This window comes from Spermophilus citellus (assembly GCF_964194105.1).
Source record: "Spermophilus citellus genome assembly, chromosome: 3".
In the NCBI taxonomy this organism is placed as follows: domain Eukaryota; kingdom Metazoa; phylum Chordata; class Mammalia; order Rodentia; family Sciuridae; genus Spermophilus; species Spermophilus citellus.
The window spans coordinates 13,862,573-13,882,247 of record NC_138184.1 but is presented as its reverse complement, the minus strand read 5'-3'; the positions used below and the strand labels follow the sequence as shown (position 1 = coordinate 13,882,247).

General features: G+C 46.1%; 1 protein-coding gene across 7 annotated transcripts in view; it reads left to right on the top strand.

Annotated features, from left to right (window-relative positions):
• The window catches only part of SLC1A6 (solute carrier family 1 member 6), a 140,882-nt gene extending 121,592 nt beyond the window's left edge, over nt 1-19,290 (top strand). For 2 of the 7 annotated variants that reach the window (XM_081285755.1, XM_081285754.1), the window contains 10 exons: nt 4,764-4,893; nt 4,984-5,191; nt 5,964-6,101; nt 6,944-7,148; nt 8,182-8,224; nt 10,095-10,438; nt 13,656-13,889; nt 14,917-15,111; nt 17,579-17,713; nt 18,804-19,290. In XM_081285755.1, the coding sequence (XP_081141881.1) occupies nt 4,870-4,893; nt 4,984-5,191; nt 5,964-6,101; nt 6,944-7,148; nt 8,182-8,224; nt 10,095-10,438; nt 13,656-13,889; nt 14,917-15,111; nt 17,579-17,713; nt 18,804-18,999 (1,722 nt within the window). In that variant the 5' untranslated portion in view covers nt 4,764-4,869 and the 3' untranslated portion in view covers nt 19,000-19,290. Of the gene's footprint in view, nt 1-3,192; nt 3,285-4,512; nt 4,561-4,763; nt 4,894-4,979; nt 5,192-5,963; nt 6,102-6,943; nt 7,149-8,181; nt 8,225-10,094; nt 10,439-13,655; nt 13,890-14,916; nt 15,112-17,578; nt 17,714-18,803 lie in introns of those variants that run through there. The other 5 variants (XM_081285759.1, XM_081285760.1, XM_081285756.1 and 2 more) reach the window with 4 other exon arrangements.
• Nucleotides 19,291-19,675: the final 385 nt, after the last annotated feature.

Genomic DNA, 19,675 nt, shown 5'->3' with positions numbered 1-19,675 from the left:
CACAGAAAGACAAATGCTGTGTGTTCTCAGCCATATGTGGAAGCTTAAAATAGTTGATCTCACAGATGTTAGACTAGTTAGTGGTCACTAGAGGGTGGAAAGCGGGTGAGTATTGGGAGAAAGAGAACAAGGCCTGAATATAGTTAGGAAGAGTATGTTCCTGAGTGGTAGAGCACAGTAGGGTGATTGTAGTTTACAACAATTTATTATATATATTTTCCAAGGAGCTAGAAGAGCGGAATTCAGAGGCTTCCAACCCAAAGAAATGATAAGTGATTTTAAAGAGACGGAAATGCTGATACCCTGATCATATTGATGTTTTGAATTATCATATTGCACTCCATAAATATGAGCAATTATTGTGTGCAGTTAAAAATAAAAAATAAAAATTTATGTATTTTTTTAATTGATAAGCCACAGCTATATCTTTCTACAATGCAGACAGGACTGCGAAAGTTGATAGGAAGATAGTCTCCTTTCAGCTTGAGCCTTTTTCTCTGTCCTCAATTGTGTGTCTGTTGAGTGTCTGTTTTTGTTTTTTAATATATATTCTTTTAGTTGTAGCTGGACACAATACCTTTATTTTGTTTGTTTATTTTTATGTGGTTCTGAGGATCAAACCCAGTGCCTCACACATGCAAGGCAAGCGCTCTACTGCTGAGCCTCAGCCTCAGTCCCTGAGTGTCTGTTTTTATCAACCACATTTGACCTCTGTTTTGTGGTCATCACGTGTGGTCATCATGTACCAAGTGCATTGAGCCATCTGAGCTACACAGCAGTCCCGGGCCAATTCCTGCAAGGTGGTATTGGGGTTTGAAAGACAGAGCTCATGTATGCTTTTCTCTAGGTTGGAGGTTGGCAATTTTTAAAATTTTATTTTATTTTCTAATTTTTAGTAAAGAGCCAGAGAGTAAAATTTTTTTTCAGTTTTTCTGCTTATGTGACCTCTATTACAACAACTTAGCTCAGCCATTGAGCCTGAAAGCATTAGTAGAGAATACATAATGGATGAACATGGCTGTGTGCCAGTAAAACTTTATTTAAAAAAAAAGGCAGTGGGCCGAATTTGGCTCATAGACTATGATTTGTCAACTCCTGCTCTAGGAAGGTGTCCTTAGGTCTCTGCAGGGGTTTGGTTCCAGGAACCTGCAGGGATACCAAACCCCTTGGATGCTCAAGTCCCTTATATAAAATGGCCTAATTTTGCATTGCATTAATGCACATCCTCTTATATACTACAAATCCTGTCTAGATAATTTATAATATCTAATACAATATAAATATTATGTACATAGTAGTTATATGATATTATTTAGAGAACCAGTACATACATGCTTAGTACAGGTGCAATTATTATTATTATTATTTTTGGTTTTGGAGCTGGGAATTGAACCCAGGGCCTGGCACATGCTAAGCACACCTTCTACCATTGAATATTTTTGATTTTAGGTTGGTTGAGTCCGTGGATGTAGAATTGCAGATATGGAGGCCACCGGTGCTGTCCTACATCTTAAAAGGAAGAGGAAAGGAAAGAGTCAAAACTCCAGGCTCCGGAGTTTTCCTGTCTAGTTTGGATTTCAGCTGAACACTCTCTTGGTGTCCAGGGGCAAATCTGTGCTCCCATTTAATGATTGGGAACTTAATAAATCAGGAGAGGGAGGAATTGTCCTTTTCCTGCATAGTTTCTGGTTTGTGACTATGAGTTTTTTTTCCAGCAAGGTGAGAAGCAGCCTCATGTCTCAGGTGACCTGTCCATCTGGAGCAGAATCCCTGCTGGGTGGCGGGTTGGAAACCAGGTTGAGACCTGGAGGATGCAGGGGCCTTGACTGAGGCAGACATCCCATCCCTTGGAAGAGAATGAGGAGCAGAGGAGGACAAGAAGATAGTGATTCCAGAGAAATAGCTGCTTAGCTAGTAGCAGGAAAAAGAAACCCAGGGACCTACCTAATGTGGAACTGAAGCCACGAAGAGACGCTCAGCCATGACCTGGATGTTTCAGGCATTGGGAGTGAGAAGGGGTGGCGGGGGCATGATCCCTCATGAGAGTAGCCTTTATAGGTGTCACAGTCACAGGCAAACCAGGCAAACAAATCAGGGACACAGTCCAGCACAGGGTACAATACTGAATGGCTTCTGTTGGTTTGGAGAGCTTTTCCCCTGAGTCGGATGAATCTGGTGTATTGCTCAGGAATCGGACATCCACTCAAGGGGAAACTGAAAGGAATTTAAGATAAGACTCTTGAGCAAAGTTGGTGTGGCACTTGGGGATCACATGGAGGGGTGGTGGGCAGAGACTTCATCTTTGGGATTGAACAGGCAGGGCAGGGACTCAAAGGAGAGCTTTGACTGTATCAGAGGATTGTCCCACGGGACATGGTCACAGATAGAGGAATGGAGGGCTTCACCTTCATTTACTCCCACCCTTTATTCTCCTGCCATATTTCTTTGCTGCCTAGATAGAGAGACCAATGGTTGAGGGAGCCTGGGAGTCTTTCTAAAGAATTCTTTCTGCACCTGGCACAGGGGTGCAGCCATTCTTGCTGGGAGTAGGTCAGTGTAGGTCAGTGGCTTCTCCCCCAGGCAAGGAGGCTCAGTGCCCAGAGCCCAGGATATTTTCAGGGACCCATAGAAACATTTTCATTTCTTTAAAAATAAGAAGAAAGCATTGAACTTTTAGGTCAAAGAAAATGATTTAATATATGATATTAATAGATCTATTTTTTCTTGTAGGAATTGAATTGCAGAAAGTACTTGTTTCATGAATCATTTTAAATATTGAAATGTCAACATTTTTCTCATGACATATTTTCCTCATGAGCTTAAGCAAAATGTTATCACTGCCATACATATAATGTGATGGATGCATAACCTGTGTCAATTTAGCCACATTGATCTATTTTGGACACTGATCAACAGTGCCCATTCTCATCTAGAATGAGCTTTGATAGAAAATTTTTAAAATTAATGTGAAATTCAGATAAGATCAAACATTGGAAAGTGGCACTCAGTGGCATTTAGTACTTTCTCAATGTTGTGCGGTCATCATCTCCATCTAGCTCCAAAATAACGTATCAGCAGGTGTGGTGGTGTGTGCTTGTAATGCCAGCTACTTGGGAAACTGAAGCAGGAGGGTTGTAAGTTCAAGGCCATCCTGGGCAATAGTGAGATCCCATCTCAAAAGCCAACCAATCGCTGGGAGCAGTGGTGCATTCCTGTAATCTCAGAAGCTTGGGAGACTGAGGCAGGAGGATTGCAAGTTCAAAGCCAGCCTCAGCAAAGGCAAGGTGCTAAGCAACTCAGTGAGACCCTGTCTCTAAATAAAATGCAAAATAGGGCTGGGGATGTGGCTCAGTGGCCAAGTGCCCCTGAGCTTAATCCCCGGTTCCCTCCGCCCTCCCAAAAAAACCCCACCCCAAATCCACCAATCAGCAAACAGAATAATATACCTAAGTTCATTGTCTTGCAGTGGGGGCAATGTCCTGATAAATCCCTTGTAAGCTGAAAATACTGTAAGTCAAAAATGCATGTTAGAGCTGGGCATGTAAGTCAATGATAGAGCACTTGCCCATCTCATGTGAGGCCCTGGGTTTCATCCCCAGCACTGGGGTGAAAAAAAAGCCTTGAATCTACCACTGAATACCAGAGCTTAGCAACACAGTACACTGTGGAACGTGGGTTGTTTCTGCTCACGATGGCCAGATTGGCTGGTAGCTGGGGCTTGCTGCTGCCTCCCAGTATCACCCAGCAGGTCATGGTGCTTATCACTAGCCTGGGAAAAGATCAAAATTCAACATTCAAAGTACGATTTCTAGGCAGAATAGAATAGACAATATGATTGATGTATGTACATTCCATGTATGTATTATATATCAACATGCATTCTATTGTCATGTATGACTAAAAAAAAAATAAAAATTAAAAAACAAAACAAAACAAAAAGGAAACAAAGTAAGATTTCTACCAAATATGTTTCACTTTGAAACATCGGAAAGCTGAAACATTGTAAGTCAAGATTATCTGTATTTGCCTTTACACTAATGCAGTTCCAATTGAACTGCATTAATTTAAATTCAACATTTTTTTTTTTTTTTGAGAAAGGGGTCCATGAAGGGAAAATTTCTCAGGTCCATGAAAATAACAATTTCTTAGCTGCTCCATACGTTTGAGGTATTTATTGGAAAATGGATGGGCAGGTTTTATTTTTATATGCATTTTATTTATATTTATGAAAAACAACATTCCAGGTAGTGTTCTGAAGTTTTTAATTTGGATACTTTTTAAAAGATAATAATTTTTATAAGGTTATCTGAATATGGCCAAATGTAAGAAACACTAGTGTCTGAAGTGAGAAGTATCCGAGTTTAGTGCCTGAGACCCTGGAGAAGCTCATGAATATCACACTGGAGTCAAGAATTATCACTGTTGCTCTCCCTGTGGCTTCCCCTTCCCTCTGTTGCTCACCTGAGCATTCACGCAGGCAGCTACATTTATTGAGTATCCTCTGTTTGCCAGGTAGCTGCAGATTTGTCATCGTGGAAAGCTGACTCTAGTTATCTCCAGGTCAGACACCTAAATATATTAACTTTGGGACTGGCCTGAAGGTGCTTTGTCCAGGTCTCTGCATGCAATCGACATTCAGCAATTTGGATCCAGAGGTGGGGCAGCCCCCCAATTCCTTCTAATGGTGAAATATGGAGGGGACTGAAGCCATAAATGGCGAAAGTGTTAATAATTTTATGGTTTTCTTTCCCGTCTCTTCCCAGCTATGCCCAGGAATGATTCTGGAGACCTTGACCCTTTGCTGTCACGACATGACTTTTGAACTCCAGGCAGTGTCCCAGGTGTCCTAGCAAGGGCACAGCCCAACAGATGGACACATCCCTCCCATGCCTTGTGAGCTTCCTCCAGTGCCCACCATCCTCCCATCCTTCCCCTTCCACCACTCCTGCCTTCAGACCTGGGCTCCTCTGTTCCCGCAGGTAGACCATGAGCAGCCACGGCAACAGCCTGTTTCTGCGGGAAAGCGGCCAGCGCCTTGGCGGGGTGGGCTGGCTGCAGGGGCTGCAGGACAGCATGCAGCAGAGAGCGCTGCGCACGCGCCTGCGCCTGCAGACCATGACTCGAGAGCACGTGCTGCGCTTCCTGCGCCGGAATGCCTTCATCCTGCTTACTGTCAGCGCTGTGGTCATAGGTGAGCCCGGCTTCCGGGAGGGCGGGGACTTCCGGGAAATGTCCTGCTTGCATGTGTCTTTGCTCCAGCCGGGCACTCTCACCTGCACACACGTCCCACCTGCCGCTGTTCCAACCTCCTATGTGTACACACATTGTCACATGTGTCACATGTGTACATGTGCACTGTACACAGTTTACACGTGCACAAACATGAATATATTTTATGGGTGCTCAGAATTTACAGGTGCAAATTCCTGTGCACACTTACACAAATATACAGTTGTCCTGTGGTACCAGAAGCAGAACCAGAGGATATGGAGGACTGAATGTATTAGAACTTACAAGCACATCCATACCCACGTGAGCATTCTCCTGAACATTTATCTACAGACTTAAGTGCTTAAATATATGTACCCCCCCCCCCCCCCCCCGTGTTTGAAAATAACATACGCACAAGTCTAGTGTATGGATACATCCAAGAAAATGCAGGTGCATATTCACGTTTATAGGCTTACATTGACAGGCAGATGTACAAGCTCACAAATAAGTGTGCACTCACTCACATGTGTGCGTGAATGGGTGCAGACGTCTGCACACATATCATTGTGTAACAAATCTTACATCTCTGCAGTGTACACCTGTGCCAATGTGCACACAAGTGCATGTACTTGTAGAATGTTTTTCTCTTTCTCTCACTGATCCCCCTACCACAAGCCTTCTTGGAATGGGTGGGTCCTGTCTGGGCTGAGTGACCCACACTCCACTCCATGGACCCCTCTTTTTGGCTCTAGGGGTCAGCCTAGCCTTTGCTTTGCGCCCATACCAGCTCACCTACCGTCAGATCAAGTACTTCTCCTTCCCTGGTGAGCTTCTCATGAGAATGCTGCAGATGCTGGTGTTGCCCCTCATTGTCTCCAGCCTGGTCACAGGTGAGAGTGCCCAGTCTCTTGTTGACCTTCGAGATCCCCTCAGAACCCAGGCTTGAACCTAGAGCCAAGACAGTTCCCATCATGGGAGCTTGGGATCACCTTTCCAACTCAGCAATTCAAACATGGAGCCTGCACGTGGCCCATGGTCCTGGCCAAAACCCAGGTCCTTGACTAGAACCCAGAGTGAGGTTCCTGCTCCTATATACCCACAGCACTTATCCCAGGAGCTTTCCTGTGTGTCTCCTTGGAGGTAAAATGCCAGCCTTCAGGGTTCAGGTTATCCAGAGGGGAAGGAAAGGTGGTGGAGGGAGGGATGGGCAGCTAAGGAAGGTAGCTGGGCTAGAGGGTGGATGGGCAGGAGGTGGATGTGAATAGGGTATACAGGTTAGTGAGGTGGAGGAGCCAGGATGGGGGTTAGGGAAGGAGTGGGATGGGAGCACCAACAGTATCTACTCAGCATACAGTGAGGTGGGTGGAGAGCTGTGATTTGGGGTGGACTGTGGGATAAGGAGTGGGATGAAGATGAGGTTATGGTACAAATAGGAGTCAGTAGAGTTGGGGTTGAAAAGATTGGCTTGAGTTAGAGGGAAGGTAGTGTGGATGGTGGAGTTGTGTTTGGAGTAAAGAACGGGGTGGGATGTGAAGGCGTTTTTGGAAAATAGAATGGGAATGGGATGGTGGTGTGGATGAATTGATTGTGGGGGACCCTGGGTGAGGTGTAGGGGGACAGGATGTTTGGGGCAGTGGTTGCTGAGTTGGTGGTTTGGGAGGTGGAACAGATGGATGGGGAGTAGGTGATGGGGTATGAATGAGGACACGGGGGCTGCACTGTCTGTCCTCAGGTATGGCTTCCTTGGACAACAAGGCAACAGGGCGGATGGGCATGAGGGCAGCTGTGTACTACATGGTGACCACGGTCATTGCGGTCTTCATTGGCATCCTCATGGTCACCATCATCCATCCTGGGAAGGGCTCTAAGGAGGGGCTGCATCGCGAGGGCCGCATTGAGACCATCCCCACAGCTGATGCCTTCATGGACCTGGTCAGGTGATGTTCTAATTTTGATGGGATTTCCGGATGAACATGCAGCAAGGCAGGCAAACCCAAAAACCTGGAAATGGTGACACTCCTTGGTTCCTATTTTTTGGTACCTATTTGTTGCCCTTTGCCCTTGCACATATCCTCCAAGAGAGCTAGGATATGATCTTTGTACCCTTAGGCTGGGGGAGGCTATAGCTGCAGTGTCTTGGAGCCCAAGCTCCATTTGAGGGTGAATGATCCTTTTATGCAGCAAGATTTTGTGGCCAGAAAATCAAGGTTGGCAGTATTTCTGCCCTAGTCACCAGCTAGGGCATTGCATGGACTTGGATGATTTTTAGGAACTGTCTCTGGTGTTTTGGGGTCTCATTGGATTGAAGCCTTGAGATGATATAGGGGTCAGATAGACCTGGATCTGAGGTTTGTCTTAGTCTGTTTTCTGTTACTACTACAGGATACCCGAGACTGGATGAGTTGTAAGGAGCAAAGTTTTATTTAGCTAACATTCTAGAGGTTGGGAAGTCAAACAACATGGTGTTGGCATCTGGTGAGGGCCTCTTGCTGCATTACAACACGGCGGAAAGCATCCCATGCTGAGACAATGCAAGTGTGCTAGAGAGAGCCTGCTTTTATAACAAAGCCACTCCTCATTAATCCCTAAAGCCTTTGATCCATGAATGGATTGACCTATCTACGAGAGCCAAGCAAGCATGACCTAATCATCTCTTTGAGGCCCCATCTCCCAATACTCTGCAATCAATTTTCACCATGTGTTTTGAAGGGAACATACCCTAGGCAAACCACAGCTAGGCCCGTCTGCACCTTTTAGCATCTGTGGGGCTTTGGGCAACTACATAAGACCCTCCAGTAAAGAGCTGTTAAATCAGATGGTGTAGGTCAGGTACCTCACTCAGCATTTGGCCTAGACTGAGCATTCCTATGTTGGTTGACATTATTATTATTGTTGTTATTATTACAAGTTTTGCCCTAGGCTCTCTTCCAAGGTCTAACCACTTTTCCTTCCTTTGATGTTTTTCTGCAGAAATATGTTTCCACCCAACCTAGTGGAGGCCTGCTTCAAACAGGTCAGTGGGAAGCACCCAGTTGGATCAAGGTGGCTGGGAGGGCCATGGCGGGGCCTGCTGCTGGGTGGATGACCCAAGCCTGAGGGGTGGGAAAAAGCACCTGAGAGAGGGAAGGGCAGGAGGGGCCTATGGAGGAATCCAGGAGAACGGATTGAGTTCCCTCAGGTGTGGTGATCAGGACAAGAGGACTCAGGCCAAGGCAGCCTGGGCTGGGGTAGAGATTGCAGGACTTCTGACCACACATAGTGAAGAGAGAGGCCTTAAAGTCTGGCTGAGCACGGCCCAGGGAGCTAATGAAAATGCGGAATCTACACTTACTCTTTCATGTTTGGTTATTCACACCCTCATTTGTCTATTCATTCATTAATTTTTAAACACTTTTTTTAATTTTAAGAATTTTTTTTATTAACAAAAATTATATAGTTGTCCTTTGATATCAGGAGGGAATTGGTTCCCTGCAGATTATAAAATCTGGGAATGCTTGAGTCCCGTATATAAAATGGTATAGTGTTTGCATAGAACCTGTGCAGTCCTCCCAGAGACTTTAAATCGACTCTAGATAACATGTAATACCTAAAGCAATGCAAAAACAATGAAAATAGTTGTTTACTGCGTTGTTTAGGGAATAGTGACAAGAAAAAAGTCTGTACATTTTAAGTTCACAGCCAATTTCCCTCCTCCAAATATTTTTGATCCATGGTTAATTAAAGCCATGAAAGGGAATCCACAGATATGGAGGGCCAACTGTCTATTTATGGGGCATAAATATGTACACATTGTGGAGCTGCTAAATTGAGCTAATTAACATATACATTACCTCACATGCTCATTTTTGTGTTGAGAACACTTAATGTCTACTCTCAGTGATTTTCACAGTACAGTGTTATTAACTAGTGCCACCCTGTTGTACGATGGATTTCTTGAACTTCTTCCTACCTGAGATTTTGTGCCCTTTGATCAACATCTCCCTAACTTTTCCCCACCAACCAACCTAGACGTGGGTGACCATTCTCTTATTTCAATGATATTACCTTTTGTGGATTTCACATATATCTGAGATCATATAGTGTTTGTCTTTCTATGTCTGGCTTATTTCACTAAGCACAGTGTCTTCTATTGTCATCCAAGTTGTTGCAGATTTCAAGGTTTTCTTCTTATTTTTGAAGGCACAATAGTATTCTATCATGAATATATTCTACATTTTCTTTATCCATTTGTCCATTGGTAGAGACAGGTTGATTGCATAGCTTGGCTATTGTGAATAGTGCTGCAGGGAGTGTGGGAATGCAGGAACAGGTTGTGTATCCCTTATTTGAAGTGCGTGGGATCAGAAGTGTTTTGGATTTTTGACTTTATCAGATTTTGGAATATTTGCATATACATAATGTGCTATCTTGGCGATAGGACCCAAATAGAAGCATGAAATTCATTTATGTTTCATGAATACCTCCTATGTAGTCTGAAGGTGATGTTTATGCCACACTTTCAATGCACCTATGTTTTGATGATGACTTGTCACATGAAGTCAGGCATGTGGAATTTTCCACATGCATCATGTCAGTGCTTAAAGAGTTTCAGATTTTGGAATATTTTGGATTTTGGATTTTTCGGACTAGGGATGCTCCATCTGCATCTCCTCGTGATTCTGAATTGCTGAATCATATGGTGCTTTTATTTTTAATTTTTTGGGGACCCTCTGTTCCGTTTTCTATCACGGCTGTAGTAATTCATTCATTCCTCCTTCTATGCCTTGGCCAAGTTCTCATCAGCAATAAAACTTTCTGGGGTGGGGAACCAGGAATCGGTGTTTTTAGGACTTTCTCCAGGTGACTCTGCTACTGAGTCTGGGCCTGGTCTCTCTTCATTTCAGTTCAAGACACAGTACAGCACGAGGGTGGTGACCAGGACCGTGGTGCGGACAGAGAATGGGTCTGAGCTGGGTGCCTCCCTGCCGCCTCCGTCCTCAATGGAAAATGAAACCAGCATCCTGGAAAATGTCACTCGGGCCTTGGGCACCCTGCAGGAGGTGCTCAGCTTTGAGGAGACCGTGCCTGTGCCGGGTTCAGCCAACGGTATCAATGCCTTGGGCCTCGTGGTCTTCTCTGTGGCCTTTGGGCTGGTCATTGGTGGCATGAAACACAAGGGCCGGGTCCTGAGGGACTTCTTTGACAGCCTCAATGAGGCTATAATGAGGCTGGTGGGCATCATCATCTGGTGAGTGCTGGGCTGTGCCCGGGGGCCGTGGTGTTGGTGCATGGGAAGGGCGGAGCCAGGGCTGGGACCAGTCAGGCTGTGTGGAAGTTGAAGTGACTGGGGACATTTGACCAAAGTCGTTCATCCACTCTATGTATTGGTTAATTTACTCGCCAACTCACTAACTCATCATGTATTTCTGCACTGAGTTATTCACTTGTTGACTATCTTCTTTGTGCATTCACTCATTCTTCTGTGTGTTGACCAAATCATTCATTCATTCATTGAAACTCATTCATCTATATTCGTTCTTCCACACACACCAAATGTACTGTGGATTTTATTCCTGTATCAGTCTGTTTTTCATTACTATTGTCATCCAAGTTGTTGCAAATTTCAAGGTTTTATTCTTATTTTTGAAGGCACAATAGTGTTCTATCATGTATGTATTCTACATTATCCATTTGTCCATTGTCAACTGAGGTTGGATAACTTCATAAAAAAGAGGTTTATTTAGCATATAGTTCTGGAGGTTCAAGGACATGGTGCCTGCATTAGCTTGACTGTTTAGGATCTCCCAGTAGATGGCATATCCAAGAGCCAAAGATTATATCACAAGACAGGAAGCCAGAGAGGGATTGAGAGGTTAGGCTGGTTCTTACAACAACTCTCACTAGAACTAACTCAGGATCCCGTGAGCACTGCCTTGATCCCACCTAAGTGCAATGCCCCCATTAACCTAAGGACCTCCCACTAGGCCCCACCTCTTAAAGGTCCCACTATCCTTAACATCGCCACCGGGGGGACCAGACTCCCAGTACATGAACTCTTGGGGAACATGTGTAAATCATATCCAAGCATCATCCCAAATAATTTGAAAGTTGTATAGGAGACTTTAGGCCACTTTGACAGCTTGGAAGATTTTCAGATAGGAATAGAAGGGAGAGCCTATCAAGGATAAGCAGAGAATTAACAGGGAGTATTAGAGGCCCAATAGAACTTGGAACCATGAATTTGCAGTGGTGTCATTGGCCTGGTTTGGCAAAGTGTGCAGGTGTGCCAGGTGACTGAGTATCAGAGGTAAGAAGTCACGAACAATTGATCCAGGATTGAGGCATTTTGCAGAGGGGGAAGCAGAAGGATGGAGGCCACGGAGAAGCATAAGACAGGTCTCGGGGTTTGACTTGGAGGGGATTCTGCAACCATGTACCAGAGCTCACTCCAGCCAGCTTAGGAAACACAGATAGGGCTGGAGAAGTCCCCTGCATCCTCCTTTTTGACCCAAGTTATTGCACTGACTTTCCAAGTGGTTCCCACCTCCTCCGTTACGTTCACCATGAGAGTGATCAAGAAGGACTTCCATTCCTGAAGACAGAGGAGTTAGCAGTGGCAACCTGGGGATAGGTGAATGACGGACCACAGGCAGAAGCTCACAGGATTGAGTGACCGGCTGGTTTGTGTGCACTGTGGTCTCCATGTGTCCCCCAAAAGTCCATGTGTTGGAAACTTAATCCTCAAACTCAAATGTTGATGGTATTCAGAGGAAGAGCCTTTGGGAGGTAATTAGGGTTAAATGAAGTCATAAGAGTGGGGTTTTGTGATGGGGCTAGTGGCTTTATAAGAAGAGGAGTGGAGACCTGAGCTGACGGGCTCCATGCTTGTGTCACGTGATGCCCTCTGCCATGTGTTGCAAGAAGGTCCCCCCAGATGCTGGAACCTTGGTATTGGATTTCCAGCCTCCCAAATTGTGAGAAATTAATTTTCTGTACAAATTCCCCAGTCTCAGTGCGGTATTTTGTTATAACAACAGCAAAGGACTAAGGCCGTGGGAAAGGCAATTGGGCCCTGATGATCCTGCTTCCTTCGCCTCCTCTTTTCCTTCTCCCTCAGGGACTTTGCTCTGGGCCGCAGAGCTTCCCTCCACATGCCCATGGTTCCTTCTCACCATCCAGGGCTCCACTTTAGTCACCTCTCCTGAGAAGTCCTGCTTGACCACCCACTTGGTGCACTTGTCACAACCTGGCGTTTGTTATTGCGGTGGTCCCCTCTGATCCACTGTTTCACTTTCTGCGATTTCAGTTACCCACGGTAAACCAGCGTCCAACAATATCAAGTGGGAAATTCCAGAAATAAGCAGTTCATGAGTTTTAAATAACCGTCATTACAGCAAGTTGCTGTATCATGATCCATTGTATCATTGGCTATTGTGCCTAATCTCTCCCTGTGCCTAATTTAATTTTAAATTAATTTTTAAAGTTTAACTTATTAAACTTTACCATTGGTATGTATTTATTGGGGGGAAAACATGGAATATATATATAGGCTCCAGTACTGCCCTCAGTTTCAGGCTTCCAAGGACTGTCTCCCCAGAACGTTTTCCCCAAGGATTTCGCGTTTCTATGTGTACCTCCTGTTTTCCCCATAAGAATGTGTCTTAGTGCATTTGGACTATAGCAAAACTACCAGATACTGGGTGACTTACACAGGGAACATTCGTTTCTCACAGTCCTAGAGGGTGGGAAATTCCATCCAGATCATGGCACCCACAGATTCAGTGTCTGGGGAGGGCTATTCTGGTTCAGGGATGGTGTCTTCTCCCCGAGTCTTCACATGGTGGAAAGAGCAAAGCACCTCTCCTTTATATAAATGCTCATCCATTCATTGAGCCCTGCCCTCATGACTTCTTAAAGTCCCTGCATCCTATTGCCACATCTTAGGGATTCGGATCTCAACACGTGTGTTTTTCTTGGCGGGGAGGGATGGGGCACCAAATTCAGTCGTTGGCCGCGAGTAAGTGCCGTGAGGACAGGGAGCATGCCCCTGGAAAACAGTGCTCATTAGGTAGTTGCTGAATGAGTGGAGAATACAGAGGTGATTTCGAGGTGGCCGTGGGAGAAGCAGTGACAGGGCCCAGGCTGGGGAGGCAGGAGACTATGCACTGATGGGAGAGGGGTAAGGAGTACAAATATGGAAGGGGGAGTTGAGGGCAGCAGACAGCTGATGTTTAGAAGGTCAGACTCGGAAATGTCCCTGCATTCCTTAGGAAGGGGCCTGGAGTTGGGTGGGGAGACCTGGAGTGGGGAGGGGGATGAAGCCCTCATAAGGTGGCTGGCATGCCCTGGCCCCGTGGGAACTCTGGTGTGGGGTGAGTGTGAGTGAGTGGCAGGAGGAGGTGGAGTGTGTTGTGGGCTGGAGGGGAGGTGGGGAGGGATCCCTGACGGGTGTGTGGCTTGCCCAGGTATGCACCTGTGGGCATCCTGTTCCTGATTGCTGGCAAGATTCTGGAAATGGAAGACATGGCCGTCCTTGGGGGTCAGCTGGGCATGTACACACTGACTGTCATCGTGGGCCTGTTCCTCCACGCTGGCGGCGTCCTGCCCCTCATCTACTTCCTCGTCACCCATCGGAACCCCTTCCCCTTTATTGGGGGGGTGCTGCAGGCCCTCATCACTGCCATGGGCACCTCTTCCAGGTATCGCCGTGCTCCCCACTCTCCTCCTCCTGTCTTCCGTGGGCTCTCCAGGGTCCCGCTCTCCCCCTTCCATTAACGTTTTATGGTTACACAGTCATGTCACAGGCTCTGGGAGACCCAGGTGGCCATTTCTTATTTCATATGGAGGAGAACTCGTTTTATATGGAGGGGCCAATTTTGAGTTTACAGATGAAGGTTCCAGAATGCCCTGGGAGCTCAGTCATTTACTAGCCCAAAGAAAGAGTCTCGTCTTCCCTTGAGATAGTGTCTGGAAGCTCTCTTGACTTCCTTGTGCACTTTTTGGTGCTTTTAGGGGGCTCTTTATTAGCCCCCCTCATTAATCCCCCATCACTAAAATTCAAAACAATTTGAGAAGATATGCCAAGAGCCAAATAGATGGGAAAAAATGTCATTTTTATTGCTCATAATGCTCATTGAAGAACGTGCCTCTTTAATTGGTAACTAAATAAGATTGGTGCCACTACACCCCCTGGTCACCATGGAGCTGGACGCCCAAGCCCGCTCCATGAGTCCAGGTTTCTCATGGCATGACATAAACCTGACCAGATAGCACACCTCCTGTGGCAAGGTGACCCCCCAAGAGATGCCCACTCCTTCCACTAAACTCACCCATTAATGGAGTCACTCTGGCTCTTCTGGTTGTTGGTGGAGGGTTAGTGTAGTTGGGGTTTATCCCTGGGCACCATGAGGCAGAGGGCAATTGGGGTCTTCTGTGATACCCTTGCCATAGTCCCCAGGTGTGGGAGGTCAGCAATCTGGGACTGGACTGTTGGTTTTTATGCCATTGGCTTTAAGTGAGTCAAGAGGCCTCAACCCTGGGTTGTCCGCAAGGCTGAGTTCTCCCTTCATGAGGAGGAGCGCCCCTCTCCATCTGGATCCTTGTGCCCATGCCCTCCTCCTCTTGCTTGTGTTCTTACCTGCCCCCTCTGTGTTCCCGAGGGGAGTCCTCCTTGGGTCCAGTGCTACACCACTTTCCCCTGCCACTCCCTGTGTCTTTCTCCCCCAGCTCTGCAACCCTGCCCATCACCTTCCGCTGCCTGGAGGAGGGCCTGGGTATAGACCGTCGCATCACCCGATTTGTGCTGCCGGTGGGGGCCACCGTCAACATGGATGGTACTGCCCTCTATGAGGCCTTGGCTGCCATTTTTATTGCTCAAGTCAACAACTATGAGCTCAACCTGGGCCAGATCACCACAATCAGGTGAGGTGCCTCAGTTGGGACCTGGGAGACCATCAGTGTGACGGTGGGAGGAGGGACCCAGAACTGGCCGTCAGGGGAGGCCTCAGATATTGCAAAGGGGAAATGGGGTGAGCCCAATGCTGGATGAGGTTAAAGGTGAGACTTTGCCACCTGAGCCGTCAAGAGGGTGCTGGACGTTTCTCCCCTCGCACGCTGTTGAGAGACATCCCTTTTCCCAGAATTTTCCAAAGTGTGGCTGGAATATCCTAATAGCCCAAAGTTTGTGTTATAATTATAGATTCTTTGGTTCCATCACATCTAGAGAAAAACCACAGATGTAGGAAAGCATGCCACAAAGATAGTTTCAAATTTAAAAATTCTTTTTATCAAGGTCCCAAATAGCAGAATGAGCACTTCTCACGGGAAACCATTAGTTTTAGTGAAGTTATCAGAAAAGGTGAGGATGGGAGACTTTTGAGAGGGTGTTCTTTGGTGGGTCTGGGGACTTGAGCTTCTTCCTACAGAGAGACCTTGATGATGATGGCTTGCATGAGACCTACTAGGTGATGCTTCATACGTTAGCAGCAGGCAGTGATCGACTGCATGGAGAGTCCTAGGTTGGACCTACTCTAACTCAACCCAAAGGCTTTTGAGGTGGTCCTGATAGAATCAGCTCAACCTATCCAGAGGGGGCTGCCTGCCTCCCAAGGCCTCCCACAGGTCATTGTTTATGCCAGGGCCAGGGGTTGCAAGGGTAGGACTCCTTCACTTAGCATTCTGTCCTCCTTGAGACCCATTCATAAGGCTCTGCTCCTGCCAAAGGAAACCAAATCCAAACAGGATAAACTCAGGAGAAATTATGTGGCTTTTAGAAAATAGAATTTTACTTTTTTTTTAAAAAAATATTTTATCTATGTGGTTGCTGGTGCTGGGGCTTGAACCCAGGGCCTTCACATGGAATTTTACTTCCTGGATATATTTTTGTTAGCAGTAACTGACACCTTGAAGCACATATCATGTCCTAGCACTGTGCTCCTCTGTTGCTCACAGTAAGAAGGTCGGCACATGTCCTGCACTCTACAGAGGAGGAAAGGGAGACTCTGGGTTCAGGTCGAGTGTAGGACAGCTCAGGCCTTGAGTCTGTTGGACTCCACAGTCCATGCTCTGTCACCAGTCCCAGCATTTGCTCAACCATGGATCACATTGGTTCTGACAGAGCCATCTTCTGGGCTGAGCATCTCCTGGAACTCCATGTTGACAATTTAATTTTTTCCACACTTTTTTATTGATGCATTGTAGCTGTACATTGATGGAATTTGTTATTACATATTCATACATGCACACAATGTAACAATATAATTTGACCAATATCACTGTCCAGCACGTCTTCCCTTTGCTGATGTTGAAAATTTTAGAATCTGCTAAGAGGTTTCAGAGGCCACCAGGCAGAGGATGGCACCCACAGGTTACTAGTACCTTTCCTGGTAGCTCATGGGCTTTTAGAATCCTTTTAGGCAATGTTGGGCAATCAGAGTTGATACAGGATTTAAGATATAGCTCATTCCTAGATCTGCTCTCTTTACTTTTGTTTATTTTTAAAAACCAATAAGTTTGAGTAAGAATTTAGGCTCTAGCACTGGACATCTCTAGACTCAGGATGGTCCAGAATGTTCCCATCTCTAAAGTAGTGAGCTATATTTAACTACTTTTCTTTTTCTTTTTGGTAGTGGGGATGGAACTCAGAGGCATTTAACACTCATTCACATCTCCAGTCCTTTTAATTTTTTATTTTGAGAAGGGTCTCACTGAGTTGCTTAGGGCCTTGCTAAGTTGCTGAGGCTGGCCTTGAACCTGCCATCCTCTTGCCTCAGCCTCCCAGGTCGCTGGGATTATAGATGTGCACCACCTCACCCAGCATACTACTTTTCTTTTAAAAACTTCTGTCCCCCCCCCTTGGTATTATTGAAGTATAACTGACAAATAAAACTCCTACATATTTAAGGTGTACAATGTGATTTGATATATGTATACACATTGTAAAATGATGATCTCCATCAGGCCAATGAACATCCATTGCTTCACATGGTCACCCTCACTTCTCCCATTTCTTCGGGTAGTGAAAACACTAAACAGCCACTCTTTTTGCAAACTTCAAGTATACAGTAGCATATCAGTAATTATCGTCACCATGCATCAGATCCCAGAACTTAGTTCATCTTATAACTGAAACTCTGACCAACCTCTCTGCATTTTTATCCCAACCTCCTTACCCTGGGGAGTCACCGTTCTACTCTCTGCTTCCGTGATTTCTGACTTTCTTTAGAGTCCATGCATGAAGGAGATCATGCATGAGCAGGATTTTCCTTTCTGCACTGGCTCAGGAATTTTTAAGATGCCTTGGGAAACTGACCCCTTCTCTCTCTCTCTCTCTCTCTCTCCACCCTCTCTTCCTTCCTCCTGGTTTCCTGTATTCTCTCTCCACTTGCAGCATCACGGCCACAGCGGCCAGCGTTGGGGCTGCTGGCATCCCCCAGGCCGGCCTGGTCACCATGGTCATTGTGCTCACGTCTGTTGGGCTGCCCACGGAAGACATCACACTGATCATAGCTGTGGACTGGTTCCTGTGAGTGTTTTTGGGTCGAACCCTGGTGCCAGCTCTCCCCGCCCCACTGTTTTGTGATCTAGCAAGGACAGAGTTCTAGAATTTTAAAGAAAGGGGTCTTTGGAGAGACCTTGGCCTGTGGACCCCAAAGCCCATAGACTTAATAGTGGGAAACAGCAGGGAGGAGACAAACCATAAGGGTTTTACTATCAACTATCTTTTAAAAACAGCTTCTTTTTGACCTGTTTCATGTATAAACCATAAGAAGGTGTTCCATGGCATGGTCTGGCTTGTATCATTTTTTAAAAAATTACCAATTTAAAAAAATAGGTGTTTTTTTTTCTCTCTGGTAAAAATTTTTAATTTCAAAAATAGAAGAATTTTGTAAGTGAGAAGAAGACAGGTTACCTACAACATTAAGTAGTAAGGAATTTTGATTGATGAATTTCACCTTTCAGTGATGGATAAAATAATTTTGAGGGCTAAATCTTGGTGGGTTTATGAGTTAAAATGTTTACTTAGTAAAATGTCACTTTTATGTGAAGACAACAGGAAAGCATTTTTTAGGTAGATAAGGACTGTTCTGTCTTCCCTCCTGCCTATTAGTCTGTCCTTCCTTCCTTCCTTCCTTCCTTCCTTCCTTCCTTCCTTCCTTCCTTCCTTCCTTCCTTCCTTTTATCCACCATCCATATAAACATAATCTGGACTTTCACCCCAGTGGGAGCTGTGGGTGAGGACTTGAGTCCCATCGGAAGTCTGTAGCCTGCCCTGGTCAGGACCTCTGTTGGCCTAATCCTGGCTGACTCACTCATGGTGGTTGCTCTCCTGATTCTATATGCATTTCAGCTTATGGCCCCTAATCATCTCTATCAATGTTTACATCTTAAAAAAATATCACGTTGCTAAGAACAAATCAGAGTGTCTCAGAGCTGGCCCAGCCTGTTTGTTAGGAGAGGAAACTGAGGACAGAGAAGGGGAAGTCTCCCCTTGAGGTCAGGTGGTCAGAGACTGGACTGGAATGTGAACCCAGGGAGCCTCCCCTTATGCAGCCTTTCTTTTGTGGAGCTTTTTAAGTCCCCACGAATGGCAGCTTCTCTCTCTTCTCTACCAGGGACCGGCTTCGCACGATGACCAATGTGCTGGGGGACTCCATTGGAGCGGCCGTCATTGAGCACTTGTCCCAGAGGGAGCTGGAGTTGCAGGAGGCTGAGCTCACGCTCCCTAGCCTGGGGAAGCCCTACAAGTCACTCATGACACAAGAAAAGGGGGTGTCCAGGGGCCGGGGAGGCAACGAGAGTGTCATGTGAGGGGCCTTCAGCTCTTCTCCAAGGCAGGAAGGAAGGGGACTGGGGAGGGGACCCCTGAGGACTGTGTGCTGCTCAGCTGACCCTGGGCTGCACACACAAGTTCTGCTTGGCTTCTTTGTGAGAGGAACTAAGATAAAGGAGCAGGAGTGAAAGCTATTCAGGGTCTGTGTTTGTCTCAGAGCACAGGCTGAGAACTCGAGAGAGGGAGTGAGCCAGAAAGAGGAGGAAAGTTTTCTCCTGGGTTTTGGGGGAGAGGAGGCTTCAGGTTCAACAAGAAGAAAGGTCACCTGGTGTTCTTTCTTGTCTCAAGGACTGGTGGAACTGAAGAGGGTAAAGAAAAACTGTACTGTTTCTCATAATAAAAAAGAAATATCCGTGGCCTTTGTGTTGGGATTCCAAAGTCCACCTTCAGATTTCAGTGATTCACCGGAAAAACCCCGAGCTTGGAAGAGCCATCTACTCATGGTCATGGTTTATCACAGTGAAAGTAAGAGATTAAACTCAGCAAAGGCAAGGAGTGGTTGGGGTAGGGTCCGTAGATCACACGTGAGTTCCTAGCTCCTTCTTGCAGTTGCGTGTGCCACGTCCTTCTCCCAGCAATGAAGTGTCACAACGTGCACGGTGCACTGTCAACCAGGGATGCTCACCTGAATCCTGATGGCCAGAGTGGTTATTA